This window comes from Lissotriton helveticus, chromosome 9 (genome assembly GCF_964261635.1).
Source record: "Lissotriton helveticus chromosome 9, aLisHel1.1, whole genome shotgun sequence".
Classification (NCBI taxonomy): Eukaryota; Metazoa; Chordata; class Amphibia; order Caudata; family Salamandridae; genus Lissotriton; species Lissotriton helveticus.
In genome coordinates this window covers 346,586,943-346,613,962 of record NC_136070.1, presented here as the reverse complement: position 1 = coordinate 346,613,962, position 27,020 = coordinate 346,586,943, and the positions used below count along the sequence as shown (strand labels likewise).

The following is a 27,020-nucleotide window of genomic DNA, read 5'->3' as shown; positions in this document are numbered from 1 at the left end:
AAGACTGGATCTCGAGGGGAACTGATGGAAATTAGGTGATAAATAGTCCTCTTCGCTTCAGGTCTGGGCAATAACAGCTCATTTTCTTGCCTAGCTTTTGCCTTCTTCTGCTTTTCAATACTAGGCCCACCTGTTGATGTGTTACAGTTCCTATGCTGATTGTGGTCTGGTGAGGTGGATACTCCAAATGACCAACCAGAATGGCTCTCTATCGTCTATTGGGTGTGGGGGGTGTCGAATACAAGGCAGTCCAGTTTGATTGGCATTTCTGAGCAGACAGTGGCTTTGCCCACTCCTCATCTTTGAGCACGTAATGGGTGGGTTCTCTCACCACTAGCTTCCCTCACTACTTCCATCAAAGGTTTTAGGAGAGCAATTTGGATGGGTGCATAAGGAGGCTGAGCATGGCGGAGGCATGACTGGATCACCCATACTGATAAAAGAAACAGTCCTGGTTTTGGGTTGCCTAGAATGTGTAATTATGTGGGGAGGGGGATTCGCTGGTGGACACTCTGGTGATATGGATTTACCTACAGATTAGTGGTGGTACTGCCTTTCTATGTGCATTCCCCTCCCATAGCAGGGTGCAATCACTTGATTTCAGTCTATAGCATGTGCAACCTTTGATCAACTTTAGTTATTAGACAATGTAATGACATCTCTAAATCAGGTTTTATTCATATTTATTGTTCTGCCACTTCAAGACAGGTTGTGAGGATTTTAAAATAGAAATCTTGCACTCTAGTCGCCTGCCATCCTTATCCTACTACTCCCCCACAGGACTTAACTACTCACCCTGCAGGAGGCTAGCCTAATATCATACATATACAGGCATATATTTCAGCTCAGATTAAAAAAAAGAAAGCTATTTTGGCAAGCAACCACCACCCAAACCCAAGACTCATTACACTTCCTTTCAATCAGAAACTTGGACAGTACTTATCATACACGGCCACACTTCTGATTTCCCATATGTGGGCTTTTTTCAGACACTGAACAACTCTATTGAACAGTAACACTGAACACCATTGTTCCAATCTCGCTAACAAACGGTTATATTCACACAGCACACGACAGGCAGACTCCTCTGACCATCTCTTGCACAATACTGGAACAAAGCCATACAGCTGACAAAGTGCTCCTGCGTCAACAGCATTGTCATGCGCAGCATTAAGACATACCCTGGTAACATGCCACTAAAAGTAGGATAAACTTAGCACGCCTACACACGCACATGGCTTCATTAGACACCAAGCAGTACAGCAGTGCCCATTTAGTAAACACATTGCTCTGGCCAAGCAATGGACAATCAACCTATCCAATGAAGAGGAAAACTAAGGAGTCCTTCAGCACCTCCACACAGAACACCATAGGGAACCTCCAAGATCAAGCTCATTGTACTCCCACACTAACTCAAACAAACGACTGCAAAAGTAAATAGCGAATAAATCCTCTTTTAACCACACGCGACCAAACATTATTAAACTAAGGGTTCTCCAATTCCAAAATAAAAGACAAATAAAGAAATGCTTCCGTGCTATAACAATGTTTGAAAGTACCAACAACATTGTATGCGTTGTCTTCAGTACACAAAATCCCAATTATAATGGTTCCAGTTACCATCTAAGTAAACTCTCTCAGCTTTCATTAAAGTACATGTAAAACAATGTGACTATTTTGCTGCGTATGCTGTGTATACATGATGCAAAGGTGACATTTTCAGTTTCAGATGAACTTTATATACCGTGACTGTTCGTTGTGCAGCGCCTCTAACGCTTCTGTACGGCTATTTAACAACTGGTCAGCCTCCTGCAATCGTACTTTCAGCACTGCCAGCTGTGCGTCCTTGGCAGACACAGCCTCGGTCATATCATCAACCTGAGCTCTGAGTTCCCGTACAACTCTGTCACTCTTTGAATAGTCAGTGTTCCATTTCTCCATTCTTGCTCGCGATTTGTTCAGTTCTACAAAAAAGACATTTCAACACAAAAGAAATACAATTACCAAATTATACTTTTGTTATGGAGAAAGCACTTATACAAAAACATATTTTGCTTCCTGCATGATGCTTGTACCTTCTTGCGTTTCCTTAGACCTCTGAAGCAAAGCTGCCATTTCCTGATTCAGTGACTGAACCTCATTTCTCAGGAGTTGGTTCTCCAGTCGAAGATTAGACAGTTCATGGGTTTTGCCATCATCATTGGTTGGGTGGGCATAGCTTGACGCAGAACTTGCAGGAGAATCTTCTGGTTTCACATCTAGCGGCATTGCTTCCGTACTGTCAAACGTTTCTGGGTAAAGAATCATTGTGGGTTAGCAACAGTTTTAAACGGTACGGACACCATTCGTTTTACTCAGCTAGAATAATTATGTATCAATGAGAAGGAATGAAAGTATGCATGTACTTCTGCTCTAATTGGAAGACTACCCGACTCGTCGATAACTAGAGTGGTATAAATCATTATGCAGCGCACTTAATTGCACACAGATGTAAGCACTATGGCATTCGAAAGACGAAACATACCTATGCTACTTACAGAAAACAATTTGAATGATCTACTGAAATCATAAACACTAATACCCGAAGTATTCTGTACACAAAAGTCACACACAAATCTTTCAGTTCCTAATCACAGAACTAGGATAGTTAGGTGTTCATCTGTATTAGGTGCATTGGCAAAAGCACACATCCATTGATAGTGGTAGGATTGTGGGCATTCCTGGGTGGGTCTACCTGAAAAAGTGTGGGGAAAATATAGGCTCGTAAGTGTGACATAACGTTTGCAATTACTTTCTTAACCTGGAAATGCATGCAAGGTTACTGCTGTTAAAGGCACGACTATGCCCATGCCACAATGGGAAGGAGGACATAGAGAGGGAAATTCCTTGTAGGGACAAGGATGAATAAAATGCACAATTGAGTGAAATGTACACTTGTGTAATTTTCACATAAATTTAACATACTTGTGTACTCAAGAAAATCTGATAGATGCAAATTTCATTCAGTGCTCGTAATATATGTTCAGAATCAAAAAAAAGTCTCAAATGTATTACAAACATAATAGAACTGCTGCGAGTCAAATTTCCAACCTAGCCAGCCTCTCCTTTATGAAGCTCGTTTTCAAAGATATAGTACAATACAAAGGGAGAACAGAGAAATAAATACTCGATTACAAAGAGCAAGGTAGGAACTTAAGTATAGGTCAAAGAGATTAAGCTGGGTTCAAAGAATAAAGGAAGAATATTGACAAAAGATCAAAGTAAGCAGAATACACCGATTCGTGATACAAACCATATACAATGGGGAAAAAATAACTACAGTGAATGAAGTAAGAAATTCTAATAATCAAAATGAAACTAGAATTCTCTCGTCTGAAATTTCACCATATAAAGGGATCTGCTGGGGCTTGAGTGGGGCACCGCCGGGGCTGCCAGAATGCTCCAAAACACCCTTTTAATCCACTGGCTGCACTTAGCTAGGAGGACCTTCAACAGAGTCATAAGGGAGCTAGCATTTGTGCTGGCACCAGATAGCAAGCATGTCTCCGGCTTTCACCCTCTTCCGCCTTGTCTACATATGAAGGATGCTGTTGTGTACCATGAATGAACAAAGGTAAGTGAATGGACCGTAATTAGCAACGGTGATTACTGAATGAGAGGCTCTGAGAGCATGTGGCAAGGGAACTGGAGCAAAGTTTAGCAAGTCTAAAAGAGCCAAGCAAGTAACTGTTGAGGCAGCTTCGCACTGCATGGTCCACATCCTCAACCTGCTGAGCGTACCCCGGATGCAAGGAGTCTCCTACACAGCTCTGTGTGGGCAAGGGCTCTGTTGTAACGTGCTGATGCTCATGTTCTCAAGGGTACTTTAAAAGGATAAGCAGTTTGTTGACCTGTTTCAAATATTTCTATTGTTCTCTATTTCTAAAGCTTTGAACAATCTAGATTACTGTATGCATGCTGCCAAAGCAGCAGTATGAAAGAAGGCTCTTGTATGAATGGTTATGTTAATGGATGTGAATCATGCCAGATTGAAGGTTTCTGAAGTGGAAAAGCATGGCCGGCTGAAAAGGAAAACATCAGGCTACCACAATTAAGTCTCTATTTCACCTTTCTCATCGTCGTCCGCCCACCTCAGATGATCATCCATCCCTAACTCTCTCATTCTCCGCATCAGTACTCATAAACCTGAAAAGTTCTCACTATTCATTGTGTTTACTTCCCGGCGTGGAAGCACTTTATTATTTTATGACTACATAATGGATCAGAAATAATGATTCATTCCTTTTCATGAAGGATTTTTCAACAGAACTAATTTCATCAAATTTCTACATAGCGAACGTTCACTTATCAAAAGAATAATTGTAATAAATTCGGATGTGAGTTGAAAGGGCTGAAAACCAGGGTGAACTGCTAAAAGTCACTAAATAAATCTATACTAACTTAATTCTCGGCTCTTTACCAAGGCTTGGGATTGGGAGGTATCATACAAACCCTGTGGAGTAAGAAGGGGGGGGGTGCGGTGGGTGCTGGCCACCCCGGGTTTCATTACTGAGGGGAGGGACAAAATGGCAAAAATATGTATTCTAAACACATAGTTTTGCGATTTTGTCAAGCCGTGGGTGACAAGAACTTTTCCGCACTGGGTACCACCTGACCTTGCTACGCCACTGTACAAACCAAGGAGAAACCAGAACTCGCAGACTAAATCTCTACAGAAGAAGAAGAAATGGAGGAAGAGCCTGCATTTTTGGGGGAATGTCAAACAATCGACCACACATTCTGAGAAAGATAAAACTGCCACATTGCTGGGTGATTCAACAATCAGATACCATAAGACTTAAGAAGCACAAAGCATCAGGACATCTGGCTGACATGGCTATGACTCGGAATCAGAGGTGTCCCTGGGGGTTGAAGGTGGACTATCACAAATCACTTCTCGTATGGCTGATGATCTGTGAATTAGACTCCCTGAAAGGCTTGCAACCCTATTGGAAATGCTTTTTGGTTAAATGTGCAATTCATATATGCGGTACGAAAACTGCAGATGTCACCCAAAAAAGGCATGGGACTTTAACAAGCCTGTCATAATGCCTTGTTATACCTCTGAAATCCTTCAAATGTGGGGCCAGGGAACAGAGAGAATATACTTTCTTATGCATTCCCCCGGTTTAGCCTGGATCTCCGATCGCAAGCTTTGGGCTAATTATACCAGTTAAAGTTATTCGGTTTGGGCAAGGGCCATTGCTGCTTCACTCTGAGCAATGGGAATCGGTTTGTGTTTTTGTGTTTACACAATTTCGAGAGCTTCCATGTGTGGCTTATTTGTATAAGGCTGCTGGGGGGGTTAGAAATTGACTTAGACATATATCAAGGGCAGGCCTCGACAAATCTACTTGCCTACTCGCTATAGTGAGTCAGATTTTATCAGGATGGGCTATATTTAGGGCCTACTCGCTCCTTCTGGTGAGCAGACAAACAACAGGTGTTCAGTTCACTCACAAAGTGAAGGAACATTAAAGATGCCTTTTAATCTTGTTTTTATCTTGTCACATTTATTCTGAGTTCAGAGACAGAGGTCAAAAGTCTGTTTACATCTACAATTACTTTTCTTTCTCGGACTGCAAAGTTCAAGGATTTGGTAAAGTGAACTGTCCGACAAACGTGCAGTACAAAAAGTGTGAAATGAAAGGCTGTAGCATGTCATTTTATTCTAGCACACATTTAAATAGCTATAAAGTTAACTGTACAAACATTTCGAAATACATTTCAGTAGTTATGAAAGTTCTTGTTTTGTAATACTGTGTGATGAACAAAAATTTTTAATAGGATGAAAACAATTCAGAACACTTTACTTGGTGATGTGCAAATGATAAATATGTTTGCGGAAACCCCGTTTCCACAGATTATCGTTTATACACTATGTAGTTTTATAAGTAAAACTGCATATTAGTCAGAACGTTTTTGGCCATTTCAATGGAAAATGTGCTGTCTGTAAATGACAGTGCACTACCTTCTCATGCTTTAGTAATATATTTATTAAAAGTGAGTTTTTAAAGATGAACTGAAAAACATTCCTGCCCTGCCCTAATGACAATGCTATTAGTGAACAAAGAGGCCTGTCAGGGGTCATGCACACCCTATATGTGATGCAAACGATTAGCCTATCAAAACAAACCAAATATGGTTTTTTTAACAGCAGAAATGCTGAACTCACACTATGTGTTAATAACAAAAAAGGTGGTTTTGAAAATAGAATATTTGCATAGGATGACATAATAAGACCACTTTATGAGTCAAATACATTACAGCTAGTTCGAGTTGATTATTCAAGTTACTAGACCTACAGGTCTAGTAATATTTTTATGATTTTACAAGGCCTGGTGGGGAGGCAGACCAGGCCTCTTTAGAAAAACTCCCAACTGAGACATTTAACCCTGTACAATCCAATATAGTAAGACATTAAGAATAGGTTTATTTTCCCTATCAGGAGCATGAAAGGGTAGGGGTCAGTGGCTAAATGCTACAAAGGGCAACACATACCTGAGGAGGTGAGGGGTACATATTTCTTTTATTTAAAAGAAAACAAAAAACACCTCACTAGTCTTGAATCCATCGGCTTGCAGCAGAGATGGAGGGGCCTGGTGTATGGCACAGAGTATTCTTCCTATGACAAAGGGGCATAGATTAGACCTGGTGTTCCGTTCACTGCCTTGCACTCAGAAAAAGACTCGCTTTGTATTGGTGTTGGGCAAGTTGGATGGTCATGATATTCTACTGGGCAGTATATACACACCTAACCAAGATCAAATGTCGTATTTTGCCTCCATGTCAGTGCAGCTGGGCCAGATGTCCGGAGGTTCAATGGTATTGTGTTGTGATTATAATTGTTGTAGAGGTGTACACTTGGACTGGCCCAGTCCACCATTACACAGCAATCAACCAGCTACGGTAGCCCAGGGACTTACTGATTGGATCAATGATTAGGGCCTGGTTGCTTTCTGGAGGCTGCAGCACAGCCAGGAAAGGGATTTCTCATTCTTCCCTATCCAGTATGATATCCATGTGCGACTTGGGAAGCTGTTGTGCACTGGAGATTTGTGTCAATTTATGACAAATTCTGGGTATTTAGGTAGACCTACGTCAGACCAGACCCCTCTTCTGTTGGTAATACAGTTAAGGAGGCCACTAGAACCGCACCTCACATTGAAGCTTCAGCAAAATTCACTAACAGATACTTCTTTCCGACTTCTTTTAGGCGAATGGATTACAGAATATTTCACCAATAATCAAGGTATTTCCACTAACGTCATCCTAGAGTGGATACCATTTAGGGTGGCTGCATGAATAAAAAAAAAAGGTAGGTACCCTGATGACACAAACCCAGACTATGAATGGCCAGGTGGTATACTCAAAGCACGATATTAACAAAACCTTTCTAAACTACTACAATACACTCTATGACCAACCTAGGGAGGCATCGGTGGATAACATGGAGACCTCTCTAAACAGAGCCTCCACATGTTTGCTGGAATTAGAGTAGAACTTAGAGGCGGGGTCCCATTACAGAACACAAAATAAGAGTCGGCCTTCCAGGATTTTGCTAGGGGCAATACACTGGGCACTGATGGGCAAGCTGCAGAATCTTACTACACTTATACTGCCCTTCAAGTATCACATATGGCCAAAATGTACACTGCAGCACTAGAGAGGGGGGAGCTTTCAGCATCAACTAGGGAAGCCTCAGTAGTACCCGTGCCAAAGTAAGATTAGAATAAAGTGGAAATACCCTCATATAGGACTCTTTAAATGATTTAGATTTTAAAATACTTGGCAACACTTTGGATAACCGTTTATACTCTAACCTAGCCGTTATGATTTAAGAAGAACAAAACGGCTTTATGCCTGCATAAAACACATACCTCAGTCGGCTCTGTAGGGTATTGAATGAGATTGAGTTCCTCATACACTCAGGAGCAAAGGTAGTTTCCATTGATCTCTATAAAGCGTTTGACACCCTGATGTGGGGCTATCTTACTGCAGTTGGGCTCACTGGGTTGTTGTTGTACTTTAATCCTGTGACCAGAGATAAGACTGGTGGTCACATATCTTAACAATACATTATATGTAAGGAAACAAGACACGGGTGCCGTCTGTCCCAGCTCCTTTTTGCTGTTTTGATACAACACTTTGCTGAGGCTTACAGAGCTGAAGGGCATGACAGAAGCATTCCGGTGTGAGATGTTATACACACCATATCCCTATATGCAGATGACCCATTATTATATTTACGAGATGGGTGATGGAGCCAACCCCGCAATTAATTTCAACGCTTGATGAAGTTTGACATCACCTCCGGGCTTAAAAACAATAGACCAAAGACTTGCACTTTCCCGATTGTACCAGATTTTAATGAGCTGACTGAAGGCGATCTTGAGATTAAATGGCCTCCTCACACATAAATACATGGGTGAAATCATGTATCACTGTGCAACTGACCTCAGAGATAGAAACCGGGATAGAAACCTGGGTACCATGCTGAAGGTAATGGGGCATTTTGGCCCACTCTTCAGTATTAAGGCAAGATTATCATTTTCTAAAATGATCATTTGCCCAGGTTACTCTATTTTTTCACAAATCTGCCTTTGCGGTTGCCAGTCAGACGGTTTAAACAAATTGATATACTTATTAGGGAAATTATCTTGAATGGTGGTCTTCAGAGAGTCTTGCTGAAAACGTTTAAGAAACCCATTTCAGTAGGCTGTTTGAGTTCACAGATTATGAAGGATATTATTTGGCAGCATACCTACAATGGATCGAGAGATGGTTGGACAGGGAGAGTGGAGTAGAGATTGGACAACTGGGAGGGAGCCTAATCAGGGAGCTCTGGTAGCTTTACTGCCGAGTAAGAAGTCTAGAACAAAACAACATACAATGCTTTTTTCTACAGCTCTGAAATGCTGGAAATGTTTTGTCAAAAGAACTTCTAAATGCCACTTGTATGACTGCCCCTTGCCTCTGGTCAGACTCCCATATGGGAACTCCTCTCCCTTTTTCACTGCACGTCAACTGTCACAGTAGACTGAGGCTGGCAAATTTACACGTCAACTGTCACAGTAGACTGAGGCTGGCAAATTTACAGATCAGGACTACTATTCGGCTGGATAAACTATTCCCCTGGAGACATTCATGGAGGAGCATGGCTTGGACTAAGGGCAGTTTCTGAATTATGTTTCTTGATGCAGAACTTTAAATGCCATTAGAGCACAAGCACAATGGAGACCCCATAGCATAACCTGCTTCGGCTCCTCCTGACAATGGGAGCAGTCATAAACTGGTAACCTGGTTTTATAGGGCATTCATTAAGATGGCACAAAATAACGTTGATAAAGTCCGGTTACACTAGGAACTGAATATTAGGCCACATATTAATGATAAGGAATGAGAGTAAATATTAGCATGGACTCAAAGAGTTTCCAGGAGCCAAGCTTACGTATACACAGTTCAACTAATTCCAACATACATATCCATCTCCGAAGAAAATAGGTGAGATACATAAGCCCTACCACAATGTTTATTACTATCTTTGGATTTCTTCCATATGGTCTGGAGCTTCACCAGATTGGGGTATACAGGGGACTGCTCACTTGCCTCCTGGATAAGATTTTGGATAGGGACATCTCTTGTAGTGCTGAAACATGTTTGCTGGGAGTTTCTCAAAGGCCTAAATCTAAAAATGTGGGCAACAGACTCCTGGCGCTTGTGTTATTCAAACAACTGATATCTGTGACTTGAAAGGCAGGTGGTGGTGCATCATACACGAGGTGAAGAAGGGATATGGAACAATAAGGAAGAGCGGAGGAGAAAGCCATGAGATTGGAGGAGGTATGAGGAATGCGCCAACGTCATAAGGGGAATTTATGGGGCGGTGCAATACAGAATTCTGTAAAATAGGATCCTTAAACTGTTGAGCAATAAAAGACGACTCAATCTGATACACTAGACTCTCACCATGTCCAACGAGCCCCACCTTAAAGTGACAGAAGATAGGGTCTTCCACCAAGTACACTGGCCTGGTCTCTTTAATTTATTTTTGGATTATCCAGCTAGTCAGTCTATTTTCCCTGTCTACTGAGCTTTCATAGGATATGTAGTGGACTGCTCTTAAAGTTGCTGTTATAAACCTCAAACTTCACTGAGACTTGTATGGTGTTGCCCATTGACTGTGGGGGCATGATATACCTTTGCAATGGATATGACAACTGTACAAACTGTTTGATAGGATCTAAATTCAACAACAAAAAATTCAAAAAGGAGGCAGTAGTCAAAAGTCTTGTTGAGAAATATTCTGGCGTTGGGCCGGAGGAAAAAAGTATGCTAAAAAGAGCACTTAACAAAAACAGTGAAGAACATCTAATCACACTGTCGTCTGTGTTCTTACAGAAAAAGAGGCTGCTATATACTGTGGCTCTTGTGGAGACTAAAGCAGCAAGAGCCACCGTCTCCCTCTGTTAGGTGCAAAAGATGGAGCCCACACGTAAGCAGTACAGCGATTGTGAAGTGAAAGGTTAGATTTTAAAACTAAAATCTATCACAAATATTACCCTTCCCTTAACAAGCAACCATAAAAGCAGATGTGAGGAATTCCTCGAATCTAACGCCCAAGCCATATTGTTTGGGGTCAACAAGTCTCATGTATATTTTGTCCCTTGGATAGGTAGGTGCACCCCCTGCAGCACAACGCGTCAGTTTTCTGCTAAGGCAAGATTTTATTTTTTTATTTATGTATCCCAATGTATAAGATGTTCACATTTGTATATATGATTCTTTAACACAAAATCTTAACTGCTGCTTTTATGATTTTACTAAGTTTCTAAAATCGAATAAAGCATTTTCTGATCTACTGTTCGGGCAAGAGCAGCACTCTTCAGCTTGCTTTACTTTCTGAGGTTCCAACATAAAAACGTTTACACATGTTGCAAAATAAAACCATTTGTGGCTGTTAATAAAGGTCCATTACTATTTCCTGACAGAATGCAAATACATGAATATGAAAGGTAACAAGACTGCTGATTCTTTACATTTAAAATAAAATGGCGCCCAAAATATATTTCAACTTGAAGAAAATGGATGTGGGTTACAAACAGTTTTTCTAAACTACAGTGCACTTTTTCAGGACAACTTTATATGCCATTTCCGTAAGCATTATTTAATTAATTAAAGGGCGCCAATGTTTTTTAAAAACATAATAGTGGAGAATCAGCGTAAAACCACTATGGACAACATGTAAAGAATAAATTAGGGGGCCGATAGTTCATGTCATGAAAGTGCACCTGCAGGTCTATGAAGTTGCATGGGTGCAGATTTACGACTTTCAGGAATGGAAAAGAGTTTTCAGAAGTTGGCCTGGACAAGTGCATCCGTCCAGGTTTCCGAGTGTACTCCTAGCAAACATATATGAATTCCATTTCTGCATGAGCAAATAAACCAACATATATGTTCTCATGTGAATATCTGCCGAGTAAGTGCACATTAACTTGTTAAAAAATGTTTCTTCTACTCATCCCCCTTTTTGAAGGAGATGATGAATACTCTGAATCCTATTTTTTAAAGTTGTGCAGAAATTCACAGGAAATGTCCTTTCTGAAAGTATCACCCTACAGCTACTTTCAGCCTCTATGAGTACATTTTCTTGTGTTTTGTTTAAATGTCTAAATGAAGTACACCAACTTGAGTGTTTCAAAAGAACACACCACAACATCTGTGAGAATCGCACCAATGACACTTTTTGACTCTGACCTTCTGAGTTCATGGAATTGTAAAATGTAAATGTGCAGTCACTAATATCCACAATTACAATAGACAAGAAAGTGCAGGGACAGTGATAAGAATTGATTTACCCAAGAAATACACAATGTGGTCAATTAAAGACGGTCACGCTTAGAGCAGGCTCATTAATTCTCAATTAGCAACATAGGCACTTGACAAAAAGTGTAATCTAGATTTATTTAAAGTAACATTTTGTGGCGCCAGCTTCGCCTGATGATTGGCAATTTGCACTGTTTTGTACATCACGCTATAATGTACAATAAAGAATTTCGAAACTTTAAAAAAAAAAAGTAACATTTTGTGAAATCAACTCAATACTTAAAACTAATTTTTTCAGAGCAATTCTAAAGTCACTTCCACAGAAACGTAACATAAAAAGACAGCAATGGCAAATTAGGAAAATGAACTCTCCTATAATTAGAAGTCAGGCATATTATAAGAGCTAGTGCATAGAGGTCCCATTCAAAAATAGAGTCTCTGCATACACCAAGTCTAGATATTCAAATGTTTTACACAAATACAGCCCAGGTATGGTGTAATCAGGAATGTGTTATATTTAAAGCCATGCAGTGACATAATATGAGCCCTAGCACAATCAGAGAACCTATTATCAGATTTATTACTTAATGAGAACACTGCCATTATTTGGCAACTATGTGGAAGGCACTAACTAGTACAGGTTTCTTTTTTTACTGGACAAGTAGATCTCTGAAGCATCTCGTAACTTGGACAAGCTGACATTTTATAGAATTCCACACCCCTTAAGCTCATGCTACTGTTATTTTCTAAACAATCCTTTGCAGAGTGTGCACAATGCACTGGTGAGGAAGAGGAACTAAGATCTTTGACGAATAGGTGGCCAAGATGGGAACCTAGCTAGAAGGCCTCATGTTCTGTCTCTGAACCTCTGATATGACTCAGGACAAATCAAAAAGTTTTATATGCCACTGGAGCCTGCTTAGTGCACAACATCCTCCCGATGGGTGTGTAGTTACGGAGCATTATAAACAGCAATATATCACATGCACACAACCAGTACCAACTGCAGATAGATGGGGCAAGTAGATCACTGAAGACAGCAACTTTACCAGACAACACAAACGAGGATAGAAGTGATATAAAGTGTATGTGTGAAGATCTCTTACATCAACCAACTTTTTATAATACATTATTATCAACAAGAGCATGCGTTACTTACAACGTTCTTTCAAGGTTAATTTAAAGAAATATGCTATACCATTATCTTGGCTCTTGGTAGTGTTGTCATCTGTAGTTTTGATGCTTAGTGTACCAGTTGATACTGAACTGATGCTTGATGACCGAGAATGGCTCTCAAGGATTGATTCCTTGCTTATCTCCTTTTTGGTGTCAGTCTTCCCATTTGATGCCTTTTCCGAACTATTAAGAAAGTCAAAGAGGTCTTTATCATCAGGTTCAGACTTTTTTGGTCTCACAAACTGGGTGGAAGGCCTGGACGTTGAGACACTGCCTGCAGGACTGTGAGGGGTGTCTATCGATATCCGAGATGCAGGTTTCAAGTTTGCTGTACCAGCTAGCATGGTGGACTTCTGCTGCTTTATATTGTCCGCAACTGAAGAAATGTAGCTTGCTTTGGCATACGTATGGTGGTGTGATGCTGTGCTTGACTGCTGTAATTCAGAATAATTATTAAGTGGTTCATTGTCTGTGGCAGTATAGTACATCTCTGATTGGGAATCTTCTTTGCTTTTGCTTAGAGCTACTGCTGCACCTTGATCCACCTTATTAAGTAGCGTCTCTGCTTTCCCAGCAAGATCAGTAAACCAGGACATTGTGATGGTCTCCAAAGAACCCCTAAAGCGAAAAATAAATATACAGAATGGCGATTATAAAAAAGAAAACACAATTTACATCATATTTGTATAACAAATGTTTAACCTGATTATAATGCCAAGCTATGGAAATTAAAAAGCACTTCACAGTAGAGCTGCACACTTTGATTTTAAACTCTCCAGTGAAAACAAGTTCATGGATCCATAGTTGTAGTCAAGAAGCTCATTTGGGCTAGGGGACCAGAGTTACTCCTCCACCTGACAACAAACTGATATAATTCCTCAGCAATTACTCGTAACTGTTTGTGCCAGAGAGGACATAGCTCTCAAAATCAGGAGTTCTTGGAAAGGACTTAAACATCAGTATGACACGTTACATTAAAGTGCTTTACATGCTTAACAATTCTCTTCTCCAGAGGGCGGAGCTAGCCTGCAACTGAGATGGCCGCCAGAGCCATCGGCTCCTCCGCCGCCTTACATATCCTGTTAAATATCCTGCTTTGCCTGTGCCACACTGCCTGCAAAATGAGGGTTAATCGTGCCGGAGCATTGGGGACACACGAGAAACGATCTGCGTCTCGGACCGATAGCTGGAAGCGCTTCTGAGGGCCTGGACGCGCTCCGGACAGGGACGGATTGCTACGCGGCTCCCCGGGCCTGAGGACGACGATAAGCCTGCGCTGGTGAACCCCACGGCTGCCATCGCCTGAGGGTGCTTGAATCTCGAAATACCTGACCCTGAGCCGCGAAGAGATCGAGCGGTGCCCTTGGGGAGGGGTCTCGGGGAAGGGGGCCGGACTGTGTGTGTCGCACAGGCCGGATGCAACAGATCGAGCACACAGCCTAATTTAGCCCCCGGCTTCTTCTGGGCCCCTGGGCCTCTAACACACGGGGGCGCCGGCCGGGAAGATCCCCCGGGAAGCCGCGGCGACAACACTACGCCTGCATGTATGGGCCCAGACTGAACACTCAATCCTCAGTGGGGGGCGAAATGGATGCATCGGCCTAGAGCTGAGGAGAGGAAACGTGATGCCGGTTGTGGCCTGGACACAGGACGGTAATAGATGGCGAGGGGGGTGCTCAGACCTGTCCGAATGCTGGCTCTGTGAATAGAGGGAGCACTGCCGCCCTGATAAAGCTGCGAGTCCCAATCTGGGCCAGGGTACTACTATCGGCATTCGGGACATTAAGATTGAGCTATCTGAGGAGGAGCTACGACGGCGGTGGGATGGCGGCTTAGTCTCCGGCTCCCCCCCCCGACCTCCGTCCTTAGCTAAAAGATCCTGTCCCCTTTCCTGCTTTTCTGTCACACATCAGTGTCTAAGTACAGGTATTCAGCCCGATGGAGCACTCCCGAAATTTTTCTGACATGGTGGTGAGGAGTAACGTCGAGGTCAGATCTTGAAGCCTGTCCCTATCTGGAAGCCGGGGTCTAGAGTGGTGGCCCTGCCGGATCCCAGTCGAACGACAGTGGACTGGTGAGGGCGGCTGGGTCCGGTCCGTTGACCTTTCAACATCTTTTAGACTGCTTTGCTGCTAATTTGCTGCCCGGTTCGAAATATGGCGGGCGGATTGAGGGCGGCCCGACGCTGCGGACTGTGCTGGCAGCCCTCGAGGAACTTCTACTGACAACGGAAGCCCGGGTCCGTAAACTGCTGTCGGCGGCAGACGGCATGCGGCGATTGGAACCGGACGCTAATTCATCGCCCGGGACTCGATGGACCCCTTTGTTTTCGGTAGACACCCCAGTGGCGCATTTAGTCCCTGTGCACGGCGATGTGATTACCCCCCCAGAAGTGGTACTGATTGATCATGCTGCATTCTGTTTATCGTCTGTGGGGCTCGACTCCTTGGTTTCGCTATCAGTTGACCATTTAGTCGCTATACCCATTCTGGTAACTTTGTGTCGAGACTGTCGACTGGATTGGACTGTGTCGCACCCCCATCCCGGCTGGTCCACCAAGATGGCGGAGGAGGACGTGTCGGACCGGACAGTCTGGGAGGAGTATCGTCGGCGTTGGCCAAATACTTTGGGGTTTGCTATCTATCCTTCATCTAGTGGGCTGTATTTCGGCGACTTCTATATATATTTTGACATTTTGGGGAGTGAGTCCGACTTATCAGGGTGGGACAGCACGCTCGAACGACGGGGACAAGGCTGAGACTATTGCTTTGGGTTTACTGTAGAGGTTCAATCGGTGACGGGATTTGCTTCATTGGTCCTTGGAGACTGGGTGGTGCTTACAGCTTCCTTCAGTATGATCTCCTCTTGTATCTGGCATGATGGCGTTTACTTATGGGATTTTGTTGGGGCGGGGGGGGGGGGAGGCTTGGATTGCGTGCGTGACTGTCCCCCTCCATTCCTACTTTTAGGATAGGGGTTTAATCACCTCTTACACTTCTTTTTCTCTCTATATTTCGGGTTTTAGTCATTTAGGGCGACAGGCACACTGCTAGGGGGGTTAGGCCGTAGTCACCTGCAGGGGTGCTGGGTGGATTTTTTATTTTGCCTTTCTTTGTTTCTATGGCCTTTTTCTCTTTTGTGGTTTTTCTTCTTTTCTCTCGTCTCCTATTTTCCGGGTCAGTATGGTGGGTTCATTTTTGTGTTTGTTATTGATCCTGCTTTAATTGTGCCAATATTACTATGGAACTGTTTGTATCAATGGGCGGGCGCTTAACTTGTTGGAACTGTGATTGAATGCTTGCTTATCCTGAATCGTGTGTCCTGACATCACTATTTTCACTACGACCGTTCTACTTGCGATTATTTTTCTATTTGGCCCGCCATTCCTATGCCGTTGTATTACTGTATGGCACCTGATCCTTCATTTCTCATATTATAAAATGGAGCCTTTTGAATATTGTATTCTAGTTGGTACGATCGATAGCACGTTCTCAATTGAATCTATGGTGCCTCTGCTTCACGGGCTGCTGAATCGCGCTAAGATCAACTTACTGTGGTGACCTATTAGCGGCCGGCCCTGGTGGTTGTAGGCCCATACTTGTACTTGTTGGAAGTGATAATAAAGGCTTTTAAAAAAACAAAACAAAAACAATTCTCTTCTCTGCGCTTCCTGTACCTCACAACACTTAGGAGTGTGTTCTTTCAATGTCAGTAACCTTTCAAGCACCTTAATTGATGTTTAACCTATTGCTTCCTGCCTATAAAAGCTGGTAAGTGTCTACAGAAGATGGCTTTATTTTCTCACAATCCTCTAGAACACAATCAAAACCACTTAGAAGAATGTGCATTACTGCAGCAAGACAATTATAAGAGAATTCATTATTTTAGTAAAATAAATATGATTAATTTCTTGAGTAAAACTAATGTTCAGTGAATACTTAGAGGTCGAAGAGGGTGGGTCTGATGGAAATGATGAGCCCATACTCTTTCAATTTAACAAAACAGTTCCCCTAGTTTTTGGTAAAAGTCAGCTGCCCTGGAATATTAAGATGTCTCAGCTGACAGGAAAGGGGGTCTCCTGTGCTGTGGAGGCAAGGGAGGGACAGACAACTAAACAGCAATACGTCTTCTGTCAATTTGAGAGGTAAAGTAAGTGTGTTACCAGTTGAGTTCTGGAGTGCCTGCTTTTAATGGCTACTCATAAAAAATGGTGGCACTGCATACAGTCTGATTGCCTATTACTATAATCTATATTTTGAAAGCCCTTTTTTCATCCTTAAACCTAGTTCTTTTCAAGCATGTTTGTGGCAGCCTCTCTTATACTGTGTGCAATGCAAGTTTTTCTTAATGACATCTGTATTCACAGTGCTTTCTGTCACAGGCTGGGTCCTCGCAGCACTAAAATACACAAGTCCCTTTTCCCCTCTACACCAACCAGGATTCAATTATGTGGCTCTCTGGTTACACACAGACAGCCATCGCCAGTCCCTACATTTTTAACAGTGGTTTCATAATGTAAAATAGTGTACTGCCCTCTAAATTGTTTAACTTGAGTTTATTATTCATTTAAGGTTTGTGTGTTATTTTATATTCAGGTACCTGAAAGTGAAAGACCAATAAAATAGTTACAGAATATTCCTCTTTTTAGCTTCACCTTTGACCCAGGACCCACACTCCCTGCCCCCATCTCCCCCAGGATTACAGTTACTATACTTTTTTTGAAATTGTATTTATATAGAGCTTACTATCCCTGACAAGGCGTTTTAGCACTTTACAAGTAGCACACTACACAGGAGACCAAAGTTAGTGGTCAGTCTATTGCTTATTGGGGCTAGTCTTGCATGGTAAAGAAACCCATTCCATGCATTTACTCCAATGTCTCTGTGGTACATTAGTGACTTAGGGGTGATTTTTAGAGGGGCCTATGTAAGAAGCAAATGCTTGCCGAAATTAATACTGTTATGATTTATTTTTTTTAAACCTTAAGATGAAATGCATGAGATTTAGAGTAATTTATATACAGAAGAGGCATGTAGAAGGGAAGCATAGATGCATTCAAAATAAATACAGCCATACCACCCTGAAAGCACCTTATCTCGTCTGAGCTCAGAAATTAAGCAGGGTCCGGCCTGAATACCAGGTGCTGTACGCTAAAATAAATAATGGAGAGGAAAAAGCAACAAGCATTGGAAATGCAATAGGTCTCGCATTAGGAAAGTTAGAGCGATTGGTATTGTAAATGACACGTTTTTTATTTATGTGTTGGTTTTGAAAATAGCAAAATTAATAGCTTTGTCAGTTACAATGTCAAGAGTTTTAACTTTCGCAAATGTGACACCTATAGCATTTGTAATGCAATGTGTGTTGTATTTACGTGAATTAGATGTATTGATATTACAAATAACAATGGCTTTTAATTTTGTAAATGATTAATACTTAAATAAAAGTTATTGTAATTTATAATGGCAATAGCTTAAACGTTTGTAAATAACTTTTGTGAAGATTATGTTCAGTGTATTTTATTGTGACGAAAATCCAAGAACATTGCATTTGCACCTACACACACACACACACACAGAGCTGTGTGTGTGTAGGTGCAAATGTGGTGGTGGTGGATCTGGGGGATATGGTGGTGGTGGATGTGGTGGTGGTGGTGATGGTAGATGTGGTGGTGGATGTGGTGGTGGATGTGGTGGTGGATGTGGTGGCGGATGTGGTGGCGGATGTGGTGGTGGATGTGGTGGTGGATGTGGTGGAGGTGGTGGTGGTGGATGTGGTGAAAGTGGTGGTGGATGTGGTGGTGGATGTGGTGGTGGATGTGGTGGTGGTGGGTGTGGTGGATGTGGTGGATGTGGTGGTGGTGGATGCGATGGTGGTGGTGGATGCGGTGGTGGTGGTGGATGCGGTGGTGGTGGATGCGGCGGTGGTGGATGCGGCGGTGGTGGATGCGGCGGTGGTGGATGCGGCGGTGGTGGATGCGGCGGTGGTGGATGCGGCGGTGGTGGTGGATGCGGTGGTGGAAGAGGTGGTGGATGTGGTGGTGGATGCGGTGGTGGATGTGGTGGTGGATGCGGTGGTGGATGATGCGGTGGATGTGGTGGTGGTGGATGTGGTGGTGGATGTCATGGTGGATGTAGAGGTGATGGTGGATGTGGTGGTGGATGTGGTGGTGAAGGTGGATGTGGTGGTGGATGTGGAGGATGTGGTGGTGGTGGATGCGGTGGATGTGGTGATGGTGGATGCGGTGGTGGATGGGGTGGTGGTGGTGGTGGATGGGGGGGTGGATGTAGTGGTGGTGGGTGTGGTGGATGTGGTGGGTGTGGTGGATGTGGCAGTGGATGTGGATGTGGCGGTGGATGTGGTGGTGGATGCGATGGTGGATGTGGAGGTGATGGTGGATGTGGTGGTGGTGGATGTGGATATAGCGCATACTTATGGCATAACTAAAAAAACAAGCATTTACAATGCAAAGGTCTCGGCATTGCAAAAGTTAGAGCTATTAGCATTGTAAATGAACGCGAGTTTAAGGTCTTGACATTGTAAATGACAAGGTCTTTTATTTATGTTTTAAAAACCAAAACATAAATAAAAGTCATTGTCATTTACAATGCCAATAGCTCAAAGTCGCGTAATTTGTATGGCAAACTACAGTAGCCTCCTGACGAGTGCCCTTTCACTTAATTTTTTACAACTGAAAGCCCAGGCATTTTTTTTTTTACAAATTAAGCACGGATGGTGTCCGTGTCTGCATGGCAGTGGTGGTGTCCGTTTGTGCATGGGAGTGGTGGTGTCCGTGTGTGCATGGCAGTGGTGGTGTCCGTGTGTGCACGGCAGTGGTGGTGTCCGTGTGTGCAAGGCAGTGGTGGTGTCTGTGTGTGCACGGCAGTGGTGGTGTCCGTGTGTGCACGGCAGTGGTGGTGTCTGTGTGTGCATGCCAATGGTGGTGTCTGTGTGTGCATGGCAGTGGTGGTGTCTGTGTGTGCATGGCAGTGGTGGTGTCTGTGTGTGCATGGCAGTGGTGGTGTCTGTGTGTGCATGGCAGTGGTGGTGTCCGTGTGTGCATGGCAGTGGTGGTGTCTGTGTGGGCATGGCAGTGGTGGTGTCCGTGTGTGCACGGCAGTGGTGGTGTCCGTGTGTGCATGGGAGTGGTGGTGTCCGTGTGTGCATGGGAGTGGTGGTGTCTGTGTGTGCATGCCAATGGTGGTGTCTGTGTGTGCATGGCAGTGGTGGTGTCTGTGTGTGCATGGCAGTGGTGGTGTCCGTGTGTGCATGGCAGTGGTGGTGTCCGTGTGTGCATGGCAGTGGTGGTGTCCGTGTGTGCACGGCAGTGGTGGTGTCCGTGTGTGCATGGGAGTGGTGGTGTCTGTGTGTGCATGCCAATGGTGGTGTCCGTGTGTGCATGGCAGTGGTGGTGTCCGTGTGTGCACGGCAGTGGTGGTGTCCGTGTGTGCATGGCAGTGGTGGTGTCTGTGTGTGCATGGCAGTGGTGGTGTCTGTGTGTGCATGGCAGTGGTGGTGTCTGTGTGTGCATGGCAGTGGTGGTGTCTGTGTGTGCATGGCAGTGGTTTGACAGTCGTGTCTTCGTTGCGCAGCTGTTTGTTATTGTGCCACTGCTAAATCCGACGGTTTCCGAGGCCTGTGATTAGTAATGGCAGATCCTGCCAGCACAGGGGGCCCCGGTGGGATTCCACGGGGTCTGTGCATTAAGTATATTTAACTTTGTGGTGTGCTGAAAGGCAGCGCGCTGTAGACAGAGGGCTGCAGCTCTGTGAAGAATGTGGTGTACTGTACATGCCTCGTGCCCTTCTGTGGTTCACAAGAAGCTGCTGTTCTCTGTCAGTTTTCACATCATTAAAAGTACTGCTCTTTCCATAACGTTGTGTTACTTCAGACAACAATAGCGTGCGTCTATGGGTTGCACAATTCACCGTGTGTCTAGTGCCGACATTACTAACATGCAGACAGACGACCTAAAAAAAAAAAAAAACTAGTGCGCAAAGATGAAGTAACCTATCCATGCTGCAAGGTGCTGCCCTTCTAAACATAAAAATGTCTGAGAGAATAGAGGGTCCACATCGGGCTACAAACCTTGCTCTGCTGACTATAGCTATGTATATGTTTGTTAACTCACAACTGACACGATTCTATTGTATTACTTGACTCAGAGTTCTCTTTGTGATAAAAATCAATAAAAATCAGTTTATCACAAAAAAGTAAGGCAAGGGTCTTCACGATACAGTGGAATTGGCAATAGGAATAAAGAAATTGTTTTACGATATGCTACCGCTTTCAGGGTGTGAAATCTGCAGCCATCAAATACTGTTGCAACAAGGAGGAGTTAACAGCTGAAGAGGGAGACGCTGAAGGTGGGAGGGCGGGTGAGAGAAGAGGCAGCCAGCTTGTTCGTGAACAGCGCCGCGTGCCCCTCTGCAGACTCCCCCTGCATTCCAGAGAGGCGCGCGACGCGATCCTGTCTGCCCTGCGATGCTGTGGAGACAAGACCTGGCCGCGCGCACAACGTTATCCTATGGGGAAACGCTGCGCGCGGCCAGGTCTTGTCTCACTTCGGCGTCTAAGACTGCTGAGACACCGACAATAGTTCTCGGCGAGAACGCGCTTTCAGCGCGTTACTAGCCGAGCCCTAAAAATCACGCTGGTTCTGAGACGCTGCGGGCTCTTAACGACTGAGATGAAATCAGCAGCATTCCTGGATTTCTTAAAGTTTGTCGGAGGGGAGGGGGGCCGTGGGCTTTGCAGCACGGAGCGCACAGCGAAGAGAGTTGTGCTGTTTCTACTACTTGGTTCAGGGTGAACCCTTAAGGAACTTTAAACGAGTGAATATTACTGACTTCGTCTTTCTATTGTTCATGAAGGTTTTATTACATTCGTGAAGGCAAAGAATATGAATGACGAGGCTGTATCTCATTCTAAACTGAATATATGCTCTTCTGAGAGCTTTAATGCAAATGTGTTATATAAAACAAGCATTGAAAAGCCAATAGGACCAGCTTATTTAGTGAAAGGCAATAGTATGCACACTCACACATTCATACATATGGTGACAAACGACAGTTGTATGAGGACATAGACATAGTATTAATGCGGTGGATGCATGGATAAGTTTATGGTTGGATGGGCGTGCCTGCATGCAGCGGTGTGTTGGTGGGTAGGGGTAGCTGCACACATGGATGGATGTAAGTGTGAATGGGTGGGTGAATGGATGCATGGATACGTTTATAGTTGATAGGTGTATACTTGGATGAATATATGGTTGGATGGGCGTGCCTGCATGTGAGGGTGGATGGGTAGGAGTGACAGCACACGGAGATGGATAAAAGTGTGAATGGGTGGATTTATAGAAACTGGATAATTTCAGATACAATTTATAATAAGAGGCGCTTTGCAGAGCTGGCGACGCTGCGCCTCTCTAGATGTCACGTTAAGTTTGCTGAACTATGGGAATGTCACACCGAAGTGAAACCCTGCCGTTAACGAGCTGTGCAGGTTCCCGGGCCGACTCTCTGCACTTTATCCACAGTGGGAGAGTGACATGAGTAGAGAAAAACATTCAGTTAATAAAACCGCATCCGAACCAAGTCCTGCAGCTATGAAAAGAGCAAATACATGTAATAAAGGTATTGTTTTGAACGTTTGACGCTGAAGCAGATACCAAGCACAGGTGCTATGGGGGGGGGGGGGGGAATAGTTCCTCCATGGTCTATGTTCCGGCAACACACGTAGATGGATGAAAGTGTGAATGGGTGGGTGAATGCTTGGGTGAAACGATGCATGGGTGGATGTTGAATGATGGATGTCGGAAGCAGCTCATTGAGGGAGTTCTGTGAAATAAAATATTCACCAAATGGCCCCATGCGTGTCACCTGAGCCAACCTTGGGTTTGTATTTAGATCACACACCGAACATTAAGAACGCAAGGTACCGGGAAGAATCCCGAAAAGTGTGGGCAGTGTGCGCAATGACAGAACGGAAGGCAAGAAACTGACCAAGCAGAAACAGACTGAGTAACTGGAACGTAACCTCATCTCTGTGTGTCTGCCGTGTCCAGGATTCAAATGAAGTGAGGGGCATGGCGGCAGCAGACGCATGGGAAGGGGTGACAGGATGACATAGGCGGGGGCTGGGAGGGGAAAAGAGGGGGAGAGAGCAGAGGCCGTATAATAGATACATTCACTCCGATGTCATTCTTTCATCAAAACTCCTGGGTTTTACCAAGTCTGCAGCAAACTTTCAGTCCGTCTAGGACCTTACGAATTTCTCATGAGGCGGTTTTATACATTTTGGTTATCCATTCGTTGTGGGCAGGAGATGGGGAGATTACCAGTGACTGAGGGCGCAGACCTTTGCAGCTGTGAGCTCATTCAATTAATGAAAAAAGAAAAGGAGACACGGCCTGCCGGCCGTGAAACTGAAAGCACGGCCGGCCGGTCGGCCGTGAAAAAGCCTTTGATGCAGCAGGGGGCAATTAGGGGAGGAGAATGGCTTAATAAGAGGCGCTTTGCAGAGCTGGCGACGCTGCGCCTCTCTAGATGTCACGTTAAGTTTGCTGAAGTATGGGAATGTCACACCGAAGTGAAACCCTTCCGTTAACGAGCTGTGCAGGTTCCCGGCCGACTCTCTGCACTTTATCCACAGTGGGAGAGTGACATGAGTCGATAAAAACATTCAGTTAATAAAACCGCATCCGAACCAAGTCCTGCAGCTATGAAAAGAGCAAATACATGTAATAAAGGTATTGTTTTGAACGTTTGACGCTGAAGCAGATACCAAGCACAAGGGCTATGGGGGGGAATAGTTCCTCCATGGTCTATGTTCCGGCAACACACGTAGATGGATGAAAGTGTGAATGGGTGGGTGAATGTTTGGGTGAAACGATGCATGGGTGGATGTTGAATGATGGATGTCGGAAGCAGCTCATTGAGGGAGTTCTGTGAAATAAAATATTCACCAAATGGCCCCATGCGTGTCACCTGAGCCAACCTTGGGTTTGTATTTAGATCACACACCGAACATTAAGAACGAAAGGTACCGGGAAGAATCCCGAAAAGTGTGGGCAGTGTGCGCAATGACAGAACGGAAGGCAAGAAACTGAACAAGCAGAAACAGACTGAGTAACTGGAACGTAACCTCATCTCTGTGTGTCTGCCGTGTCCAGGATTCAAATGAAGGGAGGGGCATGGAGGCAGCAGACGCATGGGAAGGGGTGACAGGATGACATAGGCGGGGGCTGGGAGGGGAAAAGAGGGGGAGAGAGCAGAGGCCGTATAATAGATACATTCACTCCGATGTCATTCTTTCATCAAAACTCCTGGGTTTTACCAAGTCTGCAGCAAACTTTCAGTCCGTCTAGGACCTTACGAATTTCTCATGAGGCGGTTTTATACATTTTGGTTATCCATTCGTTGTGGGCAGGAGATGGGGAAATTACCAGTGACGGAGGGCGCAGACCTTTGCAGCTGTGAGCGCATTCAAATAATGAATAAAGAAAAGGAGACACGGCCTGCCGGCCGTGAAACTGAAAGCACGGCCAGCCGTGAAAAAGCCTTTGATGCAGCAGGGGGCAATTAGGGGAGGAGAATGGCTGGGCTGAGGCAGAGCGCAAAGCCTTTGATGCAGCAGGGGGCGGAGCGGGAAGAGCTGCTGGCGGCACCAAGCTGACGATTTGATGCTGTGCACGCGCATTTTAACTCATTGCGCTTGCGCATTGAGTTAAAAGCGCACATGCACTGCATCAAATCGCCAGTCTAGTTAAACTCTGTTTAAGCCCCTATAGTCTCGCTCATCTCAATGCGCATGCGCATTGACAGGCGAGACCTAAAAATGTAATTAAAGACCAATTTTCCATGCAGGAGTTTAAGGAATATAGAAGGAGGTGATTTTTTTGGTATTAGCATGCAAGTTGTGGATGTAACCTGTGGAAAGAAACAATCTTAAATTCAGCTCTAAAGGAATGTGGCTTTTAACAGTACTTTAACATATATAAGACGCTTGCTGAGATCCCTTTGCCAGTGACTGTGAAGCAGAGTGACATTTAAGCACATCCCAGTACTCACAATTACAATTTGACAATACCACCATCACCCCGCTGTGTGCAATTGAAGCAATACTTTAAAATCTAGGAAGACCCCAAATGTGTACCTACTACAAGAGTATATTCAATGCTATAAAGTAGCATTACATTTTATACATTTCATTTTACAATGTACTTAAACTATACATATAATATAAACATGTAATGTAATAAACCCACCAGATTAAAATAAGCTGATAAGCACATTGCAGCAATCAAAATTCAGTGCATGGGTATGTGACCCATTCACCACCTGCTCCGGAAGGAGCTGTCCCCTGCTGCGCCTACTCGAAAAGCAAGAGGCCTCACAAAACAGACACCATGCCAGGCAGAACAGATCTTTCTGAGATCACATTGACCCTCCAGCATATACCCTGTTCATTCTTAGTGCACTTCGACCACTGGGAATATTAGCACAAGAAATAGCTATCTTGCATGACTTGTACGACCTACATTTCAACATACAGCTCACACTCAAAAGTACAGCAACGAGTATACCAACTACCACCTAGAAGATCTATTTTGGACTGATTAGTGTCAACCTAGTTGACTCCCTGCTTATTTGTCCATCATGGATAAGTGGAGATTGGACTGTTTTCAACCTCGTGAGCTCCCCCTCCACGGCATGCCAAATTATAATGTGTTGCTTACATCCTCATGCACAGCTATGTCCTGCTATGCAATGTACAACTACTTATAATGTTTGGCTTATATCTGTATGCCTTCCTCTGTCATGCTATGTTATGCACCTATGTATGTAAAGCGCTCTGATACCCCCGGGTCTAGCTAAATAAAACGTATAAAATAAATAAATAAGGTCCATTGCTCAAGGCTACCATGATTCATACTGGTTAAATGAAAGCCCCATCGCATTTATAGATAAGCACCCTACCCTTCGGGTTATCCCAGTGTCACTCATCCTATGCCATTCCATGGCCATGCCAGTGTCATCCTATGGTCGGTCAGTTTCCACTGTGCCCCATTATTTAGTTGCACTTCCAATACCCCATCACGACCGTGTGAAGGATTCTCAACACCACTAACTGATACCTGCAGGTCTCTTAGTGATTAGCCCCCACCGTACTCCTCCTCACCCAGGGATCTCTCACAGCGTCCCAGTGGCTCCTTCCATTATCCTCCATAGCCCCTTTATCGGGCCCTCGTCGTGTAATCCCTCCCTTGTAGCACTGTAGTTCATCCATTCAAGACACCCTCTCATTGCACCCGCAGTTCACCATAATACCCCTCCAAGTGGTCCACCCTAGCCCTTCAATCTCCTCACCAAAAGAAGACTGTGGCAGGCGTTGGGGATTTCGTCTGGGTTGAGGATCGCTTTGCCTGCCCTGTGCTCTCACTCCGGGGTACCTTCAGACCCCGTAGCTGCCAAACCGTCCCTCTTCCATCAACAGTAGCAGGGACGTGGACACGGAACTGCTGTCACTATCAAAACAGAAAAGGGACGATCAGTAATTTCCAGCGGTACAAACAACGGACTAACCATGAACACTTCTGAGGGAAAAGCAAAGTCGCACCCTGAAACCGTATCCATAACATCAGTGTCCAAGAAAGGGAAAAGACGCAGTCATTGCTCCACAAATATTAACGCGTATGTCTTTATAAGATGCCTATATCTTTCTGTCATACGTTACTGTTACGATATGCTTTTATTGATATTGCATTTCTTGTTTATAATAAAAACGTAGTCTTCACTTAGTGCATATTTAATGGTCTGAGATAGTTTCGTACAGTTTTACTTTCGGTACAACTGTTTTATATCTATGAGACTATGAATCCCAACCACTCTAAAATGGCCGCTCTATGTGTGTGTGTTTTCTACAGTGACGTTAGGACTTCTGCTCCTCCTCGCATGGTATGTAAACAGATCCAAATC

General features: G+C 44.1%; 1 protein-coding gene across 1 annotated transcript in view; it reads right to left on the bottom strand.

Annotated features, from left to right (window-relative positions):
- GOLGA5 (golgin A5) overlaps positions 1-26,578 on the bottom strand; it is a 154,100-nt gene extending 127,522 nt beyond the window's left edge. The window contains exons 1-4 of the mRNA XM_078662294.1: positions 26,412-26,578; positions 13,064-13,659; positions 2,076-2,291; positions 1,745-1,964 (exon numbers count right to left, since the gene is read on the bottom strand). Of these exons, the coding sequence (XP_078518420.1) occupies positions 1,745-1,964; positions 2,076-2,291; positions 13,064-13,637 (1,010 nt within the window). The 5' untranslated portion in view covers positions 13,638-13,659; positions 26,412-26,578. The remainder of the gene's footprint in view (positions 1-1,744; positions 1,965-2,075; positions 2,292-13,063; positions 13,660-26,411) is intronic.
- Between the last annotated feature and the right edge of the window lie 442 nt (positions 26,579-27,020).